Raw genomic sequence first — 12,975 nt, 5'->3', positions numbered from 1 at the left:
TTTTGGTAAATATGGCTTGTATGAAAAAAATAGTATGATCTGCTATGTCAATTAAAAAAAAAAACCTACTTGCACATATTAAATTGTCAGTAAATAGCGTTCAGGATCCGTTTGTTAAATGGAATTAACAGATCATCCTTATCTCTTCTTGTTTTCTAGAAATATTAAAAGTTTGTCAGATATCCAGATAGTACAGGTTGCTTGTGGTTATTATCATTCACTTGCACTTTCTAAAGGTAAGCATTGTTTTTATTTTCTTTCCCCCTTTCAGTTTTATTACTTGGAATTTCTTTAAATGAGCAGAAAGTCCTCCAACTTTGTTCTTACATTTCCAAGATTGTCCAGGCTCTTCTTGATTCTTTTCCATATAAATATTAGAATTAGCTTTTCAGTATTCTATCTCACTCTCTCTCACTTTCTCTCATGTACACACACACACACACACACACACACACACACACACACACACACACACACACAGAAACTGCTGGATTTTTTTTTTTTTTTAAATTTAAAAACTTTTTTTAAAAGTAGAGATAGGGTCTCACTATGTTGCTCAAGCTGGTCTTGAACTTCCGGACTCAAGCAGTCCTCCTGCCTCTGCCTCCCAAAGAGCTGGGATTACCATGCTGGGATACTAAGGTGTGAAATACCATGCCCGGCTGGGGATTGTGATTGGAATTTCATTGTCTCTGTAAATCAATTTGAGGAAGATATTTACAATATTCAGTCTTTCAATTCTTACACATGGCATATCCCTCCATTTACTTTGTCTCTTTTTAATTTTTCTCAGTATTTTGTTTTATTGTGGATAGGTCTTAAACATCTTTTAATAGACTTTTCCCTGGGTATTTGATTTTTTGTTGTTGTGAATGGTATTATTTTTAATTATTATGTTGAAGTTGATTTTTGTGTGTAATTGTTCATTAAACACTTAAGAGGTATTCCTTCATCGTTGAGGAAGATTGCATCCCCAATCTCATTTAATCTCACAGATAAACCTTTTATGAATAAAAATGGAGAAGGCTATCTCACCTTGGCCTCCCAGAGTGCTAGCTAGGATTACAGGTGTGAGCCACGTGCCTGACCTCATATTCCTTTTCTTATCTAAATGTTTTGTTGGACCCTCCAGAACAATAAAACACAGCAGTAAGAGTGAAGAAAAAAATAGAGAAGGCTAAACATCAGCTTTGTTTGCATTCCTCTCTTATTGCTTTAACTTAGTCATATGCCAGCTAAGAGTTGGAACATGGATTAATAAAAAAAACCTGCCATATGTTCATTTTTTACCATTAAAAAACAAGTTCCAGTGGCTCATTATTATTATTTTAATTTAGTAAGTGTCTGGTGAGCCTACTATGAATAAAATACTATGCTAGAACTGTAGGGACATACGGATAAAGTAAGAAAGAGACAGTTTTCGGGACCATACAGTCTAGGGGAAAAGGCAGATACAAACAAAACTATAGTTTGAGGCAGAAAAAAATACATACTGTTTTGGACAAGGTAAAAGTAAAATGCTTTGAGAATGAAGAAAAAGATGTAATTAGTTCTAATTGGTAGAAGCAGTAACAAATAAGGAGGACATTGGTATTTGGTGCAAGTCTTGAAAGATGAGTAGAATTTATTAAGAATTGGAGAATGTTGGGAAGAGGCTAGGGGAAATGTTGAGAAGTGGCTAAGGGGATAGTACTAGTAAAGGCATAGATTTAAGAAAGTGTATATGAGTATTGGCATGTAGTTTTATATGGATATTGTGAGAACATGGGAGATATACTTTAGTTGAGGCTGAGGAAAATAGAAATTTGTTATAAAGGGTCTGAATGTCATATTAAGGAATTTGGATTTCGTTAGATAGTGATGAACATGATATCTGTATGTATTCTTTGTTGCTTTGTCAACTCCTCTTTTGATATTTTGGTATGTACCTCTAACATAAATTTAAGCCTAAAGATTTTACTGATGAGTTTTCCATCTTGACCTGGTTTTTTTTTTTTTTTTTTTGAGACAGAGTCTCGCTTTGTTGCCTAGGCTAGAGTGAGTGCCGTGGCGTCAGCCTAGCTCACAGCAACCTCAAACTCCTGGGCTCAAGCGGTCCTTCTGTCTCAGCCTCCCAAGTAGCTGGGACTACAGGCATGAGCCACCATGCCCGGCTAATTTTTTCTATATATATTAGTTGGCCAATTAGTTTCTTTCTATTTATAGTAGAGATGGGGTCTTGCTCTTGCTCAGGCTGGTTTCGAACTCCCGACCTCGAGCAATCCGCCCGCCTCGGCCTCCCAGAGAGCTAGGATTACAGGCGTGAGCCACCGCGCCCGGCCTTGACCTGGTTTTTTTTTTTTGCCTTGTTCAGCTTTGTGCTTTAGGCAATATCTTATTCATTTAACATCTTTTTGAGTACTTAGTAGGAACTAGGCACACTATAGCATACAGTGGTATATACTTACTAGTGTACTTAACTAGCTCTCATGATACAGTCACACAGATAATGATATAATTATATACCGTGACAATGATTGTAAAGAAAAAGTTTAGGGTATTTAGAACATATTTCAGGGGGACTAGACTTAATCTGAGAAATCAGGGAAGGAAGGCTCCTGCTGGAATAGTAGAAGTGAACTGGACAAAGATAAAAGGGAAGGTTTAGGCTGAGGGAACAGGAAGTGTGTATGAAGTGGCCATTGGAGAATGTAAAGGAAGGCAAGAAGGTGAGTGAGGGAAGAGGCTGGTATGAAAAGAGACTGGAAACATAGGTCACACAGACCCTTATAGGCCTTGTTAAAAGTATTTATCCCAAGAGCAAATGGGAATTTTTTTTTCAGCTAAGCAACATTATCTTATGGGCATTTTTATAATATCTCTATGCATATATACAAATATCTGCTTATATGTGCATAGAACATTTTCTGGAAGGACTTATTAGTAGTTGGTAAGGCTGGTTGTCTCTTGGAAGAGGAACCAGGGATCTAATTTTTTTTGGAGGAAAGCACTCCAATGTACTATTTTGTAGTATGAATTTTAAAAATCAGTTATTAGTGTGTGTCAATTATTAGTTTAATGTCAGTTGTTGGTTTAATGAAAAGATGTCTAAAGTTGTGAAGTAGGATGGCAGTGGGGAAGCAAAAGTGACAGGCAGGGAGAATGATTATAGGAACCAGGTAAGATAGTGAGGAATGGACCTATCTGCCATATTTTTCTTAGAAAAAAAACTGTATATAACTCAGTGATAGATGATGGAATGGATGTGTATGAGGTAAAAGAGGAGAGGGGTATTAAGGAAGACTCCCTAGGTTTACAACTTGTGCTTCTGAATCAGTTATGATATCATTTACCAAAATGGGGAATGATAGAAAGAGGTCAAGGTATGGGAGTTAGGGTGGGGGTCATGAATTTAGTTTTGGGCATGCCTTTGAAATAATTCCAAGTGTTGATGTCAGGTAAACAATGGGTTACATGGGTTTATTGCTCAGGAGAGGTCTAGGCTAGTGATAAAGTTTTGAATGTGATCAGCTAACTGAAGCCTTGAGCTTGGATAAGTGCTTCTTGGGAGAAATTATAGAATAAAAGTGAGACTTCAGGAATATTAGAAAGAGTCATTTGTTGAAGAGCATAAAGAAATGAGATTGCTCTTAGTTATATGACTCACATATTCATTAGTCAGTCAAACTTAAAGCATACTAATACAGAATATTCTTCTAGATAGTATTATATTTTCATGCAGAAATAATTGCTAAAAAGAGAAATATGTGTTTTCATCTGATGAGAGGAAGAATGTCCCAAATTAATAGATGATCTTCAAATGAAATTTTTTGCATGCAAGAAAAGTAGTTAATTTTTTAATTTTTGTTTTACAGCAAGTGAAGTCTTCTGTTGGGGACAGAATAAATACGGCCAATTGGGTTTAGGCATTGACAGTAAAAAGCAGACTTCGCCACAGCTGATTAAGTCTTTGCTTGGAATCCCTTTCATGCAAGTTGCAGCTGGAGGAGCCCATAGTTTTGTCCTCACCCTTTCTGGAGCTATCTTTGGATGGGGACGCAACAAATTTGGTCAGCTAGGTCTCAATGATGAAAATGGTAGGTTCCATTATTTGTAGTTTAAATGTACTTTTAAAAAAGAGATCATCTTTTGAGATGGATCAGTGATTCTTACTGTCAGAAATGTATCCAAATCTTCCCTGGTGTAGAGGTGAGGATTAGATGTTAATTTAAAAATTTCATTTAATAATCATATGTTTTTGAGGTAGTAGAAGGCTAAAAAATATCATAAATTATAAAAAGTATGTCTGGACAAAATCTTTATTGTTGGATGTTTGTTAAAAGATAATTGAAAAACATTTAAAATTGGTGATAAAAGTTTTTCCATTACTGGCCACCATCAGTGGAAAGAAGCTATAAAATTATTCTGAAGAAGTAACATGAACCATTAATCTATTTGAGTTTTTGAAGAAAATATTTAAATGATTTGTGTTGTTAAATTAGTCTTTGGGCTTTACTTTTAACACTGATGCTAGTTAGTGTTTTGGAAATAAACATTTTGAATTTGAAAAAATTATAACTACTTGAAATAAATTGGGATCTTATAACTGGTTTTTCATAAGGTTGAATGCCAATACTTGACCTACAAAAACTAATTTCATAAAGTTCAGCATAATTGTAATGACTGAAATGGACAAAAGTGAGTTGTTGATCTAGTAACAACTGGTAATGATAAACAGATAATACTCTCGGAAAGAATTAAAGAATACTTTGTTCTGCACAGGAAAAATATGTCGGATTAGGACGTTATATATCTTTTTTGCTACAAAATAGCAGAAAGTATAATTTTCAGGCTTTTAATTAGGATCCTGTGAGCATAATTAACATGAGACAAATATAAAGAATGATGTGTATTTATGGAAAATGAGAAGCAGTTGAATAGTTTTGAAGTATCTTGATTGATGAGTCCTGTGCAGATTGGCATATTGTATATTTAACACTTAACTGTATTTTTTAAATCCCTCAGTATCACAGTAGCCTGGATAGATATACCTGGGAACTCAATTAAGTAGGCTTATTCTGCAAAATCATTGAATCATAGTTAAAATTATTTAGTCATCACTGTCTACTGAACTTTGGAAGCTGTAAAGAAAACCCATTTTATAAGAGTTTTAATTATGAAAATACTGTTACATCTCATGTTGGAATTTTCAGATAGGTATGTTCCTAATTTACTGAAGTCACTAAGATCTCAGAAAATAGTATATATTTGTTGTGGAGAAGATCATACTGCTGCACTAACCAAGGTATTGTACTTCTAAAACTTCTTTATTATTATTAATAATAGTTCTTTTGTAATGAGTGTTTTCGTGATGTTTACATTAAAATGTGTCATTAGTGTTTCAAAAATAATTCATCTTGAAAAAAACCTAGATTATTATTCATTCTTGAAAATAATTAACTCTAATTTTCAACTTTGCTTTCTTTGCAAATTGTGATATACTATCACATTTGATGATAATATTGTTCAGTTTCTCAGCTTCATACAAAGTATTGCTTAAATAATATTTTTATTTTTTCAATTTTTTTAATTTTAGTGTATTATGGGGGTACAAGAGTTAAGGTTACATATATTGCCCATGCCCCCCCCCCCCATCCCCTCGAATAAGAGCTTCAAGTGTGTCCACCCCCCAAACGTTGCACCTCTTACTCGTTGTGGTTGTATATACCCATCCCTCTTTCCCCCTCCCACACTCCCGACAACCGATAAATATTACTCCTATATGTCCACTTAGGTGTTGATTTGTTAATACCAATTAAATAATATTTTAGATAAACTGATTCCATTTTAGTTCATCAGGCTTGCCATGCTGTATCAAACCCATTTATATTATTTAGTTCTGCCTAATTGGAATTTAGCTTCCATTTGGCTTATAAATATTTCATAACAAGTAATAAAGGATATTGAATCTGTTATTCATAGGCCAGATATTGTGCAAGGACTTATAGTGAGCTTTCATCACAGTCTTGTCTATGGCATTAACTCTGACCTCTCCCTTTCGTGGGTAATTGTCAATTCAGTATCAGTATTGCTTAGTCTCTAGGGACTGTAACTTAAATGAAAATGAAAGCTTCAGCTAACCTCTATTGGATAATTATTTATTGTAGTCATTTTAACATAAAAGAACTGGAAGGTTTTCATTGGCCAAATTAGAAATTAATGCTTTTATTTCTATGTCTTTCTTTGTCTTATGTAGTAGATCAAATTGGTAAAAAGAATTGAACTTCTAAGCAGACTTAAAAGTTCTGCACTCTTCTCCCACACTGGGAATTTTAGCATGATAAGAATTATTTAATAGTCACTGTCAAATATAGTGAACTCAAAGCACTTTAAAAAATATAATGACCAATTATAAAAGTTAATATTAAAATATCTTATATACCTGTCTTTTAGTAAAGAAATTTGGCTATATGTGCCAGTCTTAAATTATTATACCATATTTTATTGAATTTACTGTTAACATTACAGATATAATCACTGAAGTCTTATTTGGCATGTTTTAAATTTTAGTCATTCTTGTCTGTCATTGGTATTTGGAAGAAATAAGGCTATGTAGAAATAATAGTAAAAATATTTCATATCAAAATTTAAAAGACATTTTGTGTGGTATCATTCCAGAAACTAATTTTGTGGTAGAAAGACTTACAATGTTGATGATTTCCAACTTCAGCCTTTGAAATAACTACTCATCTTAATGTTCCAGGATACGTAATAATTTGTATCTATTGAGTTTTTAAAAGTACTGATTGTTCTGCTAATTTTCTTTATTCCCCTCTCAGAAGATAGTAGCTGATGATGTTTTTTCCCCACTGGAATTTTTGGTGTACGTTATTTTTATCAAAATCAGATAGTTTTAAATATTACTGAAATAAAATATTTTTTCCTGATTTAAGACAAAATATATATTCCATATCCATGTATCTTTTGCTTTTCTGGAAGAATTTCTTGTAAATAGATTAAGATTGCTTTATGAAGCAGTTTTCTTTTTTTTTGAGACAGAGTCTAGCTCTGTTGCCTGGGGCTAGAGTGCTGTGGCTTCAGCCTAACTCACAGCAACCTCAAACTCCTGGGCTCAAGCAATCCTACTGCCTCAGCCTCCTGAGTAGCTGGGACTACAGGCATGTGACACCATGCCTGGCTAAGTTTTTCTGTATATTTTTAATTGGTCAGTGAATTTATTTCTATTTATAGTAGAGACGGGGGTCTCACTTTTGCTCGGGCTGGTTTCGAACTCCTGACCTAGAGCGATCCTCCCACCTCGGCCTCCCAGAGTGCTAGGATTACAGGCATGAGCCACGGTGCTCGGTCTCTGAAGCAGTTTTCTTGTGCAAAACCTACATTAGGAAAACTGCATTAAGGAAACTACATTAGGGACTTTTAAAAACAGAATATATGGGAAGACATGCTATGTTAATGGATATGAGGATACCTCCATAAAGATATCACATTTTTTTTTTTTTTTTTTTTTTTGGAGACAGAGTCTCGCTTTGTTGCCCAGGCTAGAGTGAGTGCCATGGCGTCAGCCTAGCTCACAGCAACCTCAAACTCCTGGGCTCAAGCGATCCTGCTGCCTCAGCCTCCCGAGTAGCTGGGACTACAGGCATGCGCCACCATGCCCGGCTAATTTTTTCTATATGTATTAGTTGGCCAATTAATTTCTTTCTATTTATAGTAGAGACGGAGTCTCGCTCTTGCTCAGGCTGGTTTCAAACTCCTGACCTCGAGCAATCCACCCGCCTCGGCCTCCCAGAGTGCTAGGATTACAGGCGTGAGCCACCGTGTCCGGCCAAGATATCACATTTTTTAAAGTTAAAAATTTATTATGTAAATCACATTTATTGATAACTTTTGTCTTAGCAATCCCACTTTTAAGAATCTACCCCCAAAATATGAAATTAAGTATGCACAATATTGTGGCATTATTATTATTATTATTTTGTTTTTGAGACAGAGTCTCTTTTTGTTGCCCAGGCTTAGAGTGAGTGCCGTGGCGTCAGCCTAGCACACAACAACCTCAAACTCCTGGGCTCAAGCAATCCTACTGCCGCAGCCTCCCGGACTACAGGCATGCACCACCATGCCCGGCTAATTTTTTCTATATATGTTAGTTGGCCAATTAATTTCTTTCTATTTATAGTAAAGACGGGGTCTCACTCTTGCTCAGGCTGGTTTCCAACTCCTGATCTCAAGCAATCCGCCCATCTGGGTCTCCCAGAGTGCTAGGATTACAGGCGTGAGCCACCGCGCCCGGCCTATTGTGGCATTATTTTAATAGTGATGAAATCCAAATGTCTATTGAATATGAGCTTAGTTGAATAAATTGTGGTATGTCCATGCAATGAAGTATAGTGAACTGTAAAACAGAATCAGGGAGATCTCTATTTTATGCTGTAGAATGATCTCCAGGATATATTGTTAAGTAAAAAGAGCAAGGTGTAGAATAGCTATCTTTTGTGTATATAAGAAAGGTAGTAAAATATAAACATATTGCATGCTGTTTATATTTTTTAAAATCAAAGAATAAATTTAAAATTAATAGCTAAAAGAAATGTACCTTGCCTTACAGTTTTGATTTTGGAATCTAGAAACTGTTATGTATAATTAAATTTTATATATAGTATATAAATTATACATAAAAGTTATATATATTATTAATCCTTAAAAATTGTAAACAAACAAGAATTATTTTAGGTGATTTTAAAATATAGTGTTTCTCTGTATATCATCACTAGGGGGAAATATACTAAGGATAAACCAAATCCACAAAGAAGTCTTAAACTATATTCTGTAGTTGTATTGTTACTGTCTTTTCCAATGTTACATCTATAGGATAAAGCAAATAAGTTGTTATTTTACTGTCATTAGAAATAGGATAGGATAAAAAAAAATATATATATATCCCATATGTAAGTATAGCAAGTAAGTAGTTATTTTACTATCATTAGAAACTGGATTTTCAGCTTTAAGAGAAAAGAGATAGAAGTTAAGTTAAAGATTCTGTGATCTTTAATTTGAATCACAAGTATTAGTGTGAATTCTTGATTTATTTTTCTCCTTCTAAAACTATGTTGTTTTTGTTTTGTTTTTGACATTGTCATTGAAAGGGTCCCAGAAGTAATGAACCATGTGCAATCTAGATTCAATGAGCATTTCTTGATTGTTGTAGATTCTCCATTTAAAGGAACCAGGGCTGCTTACAGAAGAATCTTGATTCCATGTCTGGGGCAAAAAAAAAATGTATTAGGAATACCTTTGGGCATTTTGTGGTACAAAAAAACAAAGATTACTAGGCTAGGGTCCTGTCAGAAGGACAATTTGAAGGAGCTTTCACTGAGTATCAAAATAAATAATGACTGCAACAAATGGAAATACATCAAATGTATAAAAATCCATGAGAGGCCTGGCGCTGTGGCTCACACCTATAATCCTAGCACTCCGGGAGGCAGAGGTGGGTGGATTGCTCAAGGTCAGGAGTTTGAAACCAGCCTGAGCAAGAGCGAGACCTGTCTCTACTATAAACAGAAAGAAATTAATTGGCCAACTAATGTATATATAGAAAAAATTAGCCGGGCATGGTGGCACATACCTGTAGTCCCAGTTACTCGGGATGCAGGAGGATTGCTTGAGCCCCGGAGTTTGAGGTTGCTGTGAGCTAGGCTGACGCCACGGCACTCTCTCTAGCCTGGGCAACAAAGTGAGACCCTGTCTCACCAAAAAAAAAAAAAAATCCATGAGATTGTATTGATCTTCCTCTCTCCCTTGATCAATACAATTTATTGCTTGCGTTTGGGAGTTGTTAAGACAACTCATCTTTTAAAAAATTGAAAAATAATGAGACAGAGTTAAGCATTTACCCTGCCTTTCATTTGCAAATTGTATTGCAAGGTAATTTAATAGTTGATGAGTTAAGTTCTTTATAGAAGATTTTCAGCTCATAAATCTAGAAGAAATAATAAAATTAGAAAATCACAATTTTATGCTCCCTGATGAAATAATGGTTCTAGGCAAAGAACATTAAGCTGAATGGGGATGAATTAGACTTTGACCTACTTATTTGTTTTTGACTTCACCAACAAGACACATGCTTTGTGACACGATGCAGTAAAATAATCCAGGAAAATTTAATCATGGCCTAGATTGTGGGTAGATATTTTTATCTGTTAGAGATAGATGCTGTTAAAGATGCATACGCATTTATGGGTGAAATAATTTGATGACCACAATTTGCTTTAAATTACTGCAGTGCTTTTTTTCTCCCAAAAAGGAAGGGTAGTGCCTTAATGAAACAAAATAACCAGTGCTTTGCCAGTTATTGAAACTGAGTGATTGTTATATGATGATTTACTATACTTTATCTTTTGTGTATTTGTTTGAATTTTTCTATAAGTTTTGAAAAGAAAAATCAGTTTTCTTACAAGCAATATATATAAGAATTTAGTATTATTAAATAATGAAAGTAAGATGTAGGCCTGGCGCTGGGGCTCACGCCTGTAATCCTAGCACTCTGGGAGGCCGAGGCGGGCGGATTGCTCAAGGTCAGGAGTTCAAAACCAGCCTGAGCGAGACCCCGTCTCTACCATAAAAATAGAAAGAAATTAATTGGCCAACTAATATATATATAAAATCAGCCGGGCATGGTGGCTTGTGCCTGTAGTCCCAGCTACTCGGGAGGCTGAGGCAGGAGGATAGCTTGAGCCCAGGAGTTTGAGGTTGCTGTGAGCTAGGCTGACGCCACGGCACTCACTCTAGCCTAGGCAAGAAAGCGAGACTCTGTCTCAAAAAAAAATAAATAAATAAAAAATAAAAATGAAAGTAAGATGTAGAATTGCATATGTAGCTATAACTGAAGAAAAGCAGTTGAACTGAAAAATACTAATTGTGGTTGTGTTAAGTTGTCATGATGGATTTTTAAAAAAAATATGTAACCTCTAATTCAGTTACGTGTTTATAAAACATAATAAAATTTTTTGAAGACCATCTCTATGTTTCAGCAGCTATATACTAAAAATTGCTATGTTTGTACACTTTGCTTACACATACTCTTTGCAAAGCATTTATGTTCAAAGCATAGCTAGCTTGCAAACTGAAGACAATACCATTTTCAGGTTTTATAAATGTTTACTTGGAATTCATCAGGAGAGTATGATAATGAAAGGCAATGAAAATAAATAATTATTAGTATCTCTTTAATGATGATTTCAACTAAATACTTTATAATGGTTAAAACATCATTAAATACTTTTTAAAATGTATGAAAATACTTAGTGTTTAACCTAGAATTCTTAGTTTTAAGGCATTTTACCTTGAAAGAGTCAGCTATCATCTATTGAGTTGTAAAGACAATAGAAGAGAAAAAATTGAGTCCATATTAAAGATTAATTTATTTTAGCGGAGATCAGTTGTTTTCTTTTATCAGTCCTTCTAATGTTAAGGGGTTTTGTCTATTTTTAGGAAGGTGGAGTGTTTACTTTTGGAGCTGGAGGGTATGGTCAGCTGGGTCACAACTCTACCAGCCATGAAATAAACCCAAGGAAAGTTTTTGAACTCATGGGAAGCATTGTTACTCAGATTGCTTGTGGAAGGTAAGCTGTTATATAAAAGAGCATTTTGGTCTGTATACTATAATTGATTAGGGATTATTTAATGAATTATTTTAGGGATCTAGTAATCTTAGATGAAACATTCTTCCCAGATTGTCTGATTTGCTTTTGAGGAGTCATCGTGGTAGGAGAAACACCTTTTATACTGATTATTTTACCTATATCTACTTGAGACATTTAGCTGAGGCAAAATGTTAGTAATGTAATACTGTATTTGTTGTATTTGGCATCACATTTGAAAGGGGAACCATAGATCCTAGTTTTTTCTATGTTTTTTCCTTAAGAGATGAGGAAATTGACCAGTTATTAAGACAAAATTAGTTAGTGGTAAAAGTTTAATTGGTATACTGATCTCCTGGGTCTCAGTTCTTGGGAATAAATAGAAGAATCTTTGAAATTGAGCTTCATCTTTGGGGATATTACATTGAGGAGACTCCTACGTAGGAAAATGTACCTTTCTTGACCACTTAATTTTGACCACTTAGCTTATGTTTTTCCATCTTGTATGTATCCCTATATAATCTAGTTTAGTTTGGCAACTATTAGCTTCAAACACATAAAATCATATTGTAAGTATGCTTTTGGTGACTCATTTTTCCCCTCTTAACATGCTTGTATGATTTTTGGTGCTTGTATGACATTTGGGTGTTTCCAGTTTTTGACTATTACAAATAATGTTGCTTTCTAAAACATGCACCCTTGGGAAAAAAGAAAGAAAAGAAACAAGTAGTGTTGCTTTGAACATTTATTATGTGGTATACATAAACCTTCATATACACCTAGAATTGAATTGTTAGATTACTTAATTTGTATTTTGTATTTTAAGCTGTATTTTCCAGATTGGTTTTATGAGTTTACATTCCCATTAAGAGTGCATGAGGGGGGGCTTGGGCAATATATGTAACCTTAATACTTGTACCCCCATAATATGCTAAAATTTAAAAAATAAAATAAATAAATAAATAGTCATTTTATTATTTTCTTCTTAAAAAAAAAAAAAGAGTGCATGAGATTTGCTGATGCTCCATGTCCTTGTTACCATTTGGTATTGTCAGACTTCTAAATTTTTGCTCATCTCTTGGATATTTATATTGTTACTTCCTCATAATTATAATCTGCATCTCCATGATTCACTTGAGTACCTTTTCATATGTTTATTTTCCATTTACATTTCCCTGGGATATAAAATATTGATTTATAGTAGTTTTTAATGTACTGTGGTTATAAGTTCATAATGTATTATTTCCCAATCAAGGGGTAAAAGTTCTTTATTGGGAATATGTTTTGCAGATGTCTTCCCATTCTTTGTCTTATCATTTTCATTGTTTTCTTCTGA

The 12,975-nt window shown here is 34.4% G+C and overlaps 1 protein-coding gene across 4 annotated transcripts in view; it reads left to right on the top strand.

Annotated features, from left to right (window-relative positions):
- The window catches only part of HERC4 (HECT and RLD domain containing E3 ubiquitin protein ligase 4), a 124,678-nt gene that overhangs the window by 32,393 nt on the left and 79,310 nt on the right, over positions 1–12,975 (top strand). For all 4 annotated transcript variants that reach the window (XM_076010031.1, XM_012762704.3, XM_012762703.3 and 1 more), the window contains 4 exons: positions 160–236; positions 3,855–4,076; positions 5,193–5,284; positions 11,491–11,621. In XM_076010031.1, coding sequence (XP_075866146.1) covers positions 160–236; positions 3,855–4,076; positions 5,193–5,284; positions 11,491–11,621 — 522 coding nt within the window. The remainder of the gene's footprint in view (positions 1–159; positions 237–3,854; positions 4,077–5,192; positions 5,285–11,490; positions 11,622–12,975) is intronic.

This window comes from Microcebus murinus, chromosome 14 (assembly GCF_040939455.1).
Source record: "Microcebus murinus isolate Inina chromosome 14, M.murinus_Inina_mat1.0, whole genome shotgun sequence".
NCBI lineage: Eukaryota > Metazoa > Chordata > Mammalia > Primates > Cheirogaleidae > Microcebus > Microcebus murinus.
This window is presented reverse-complemented; position numbering and strand designations above follow the sequence as displayed.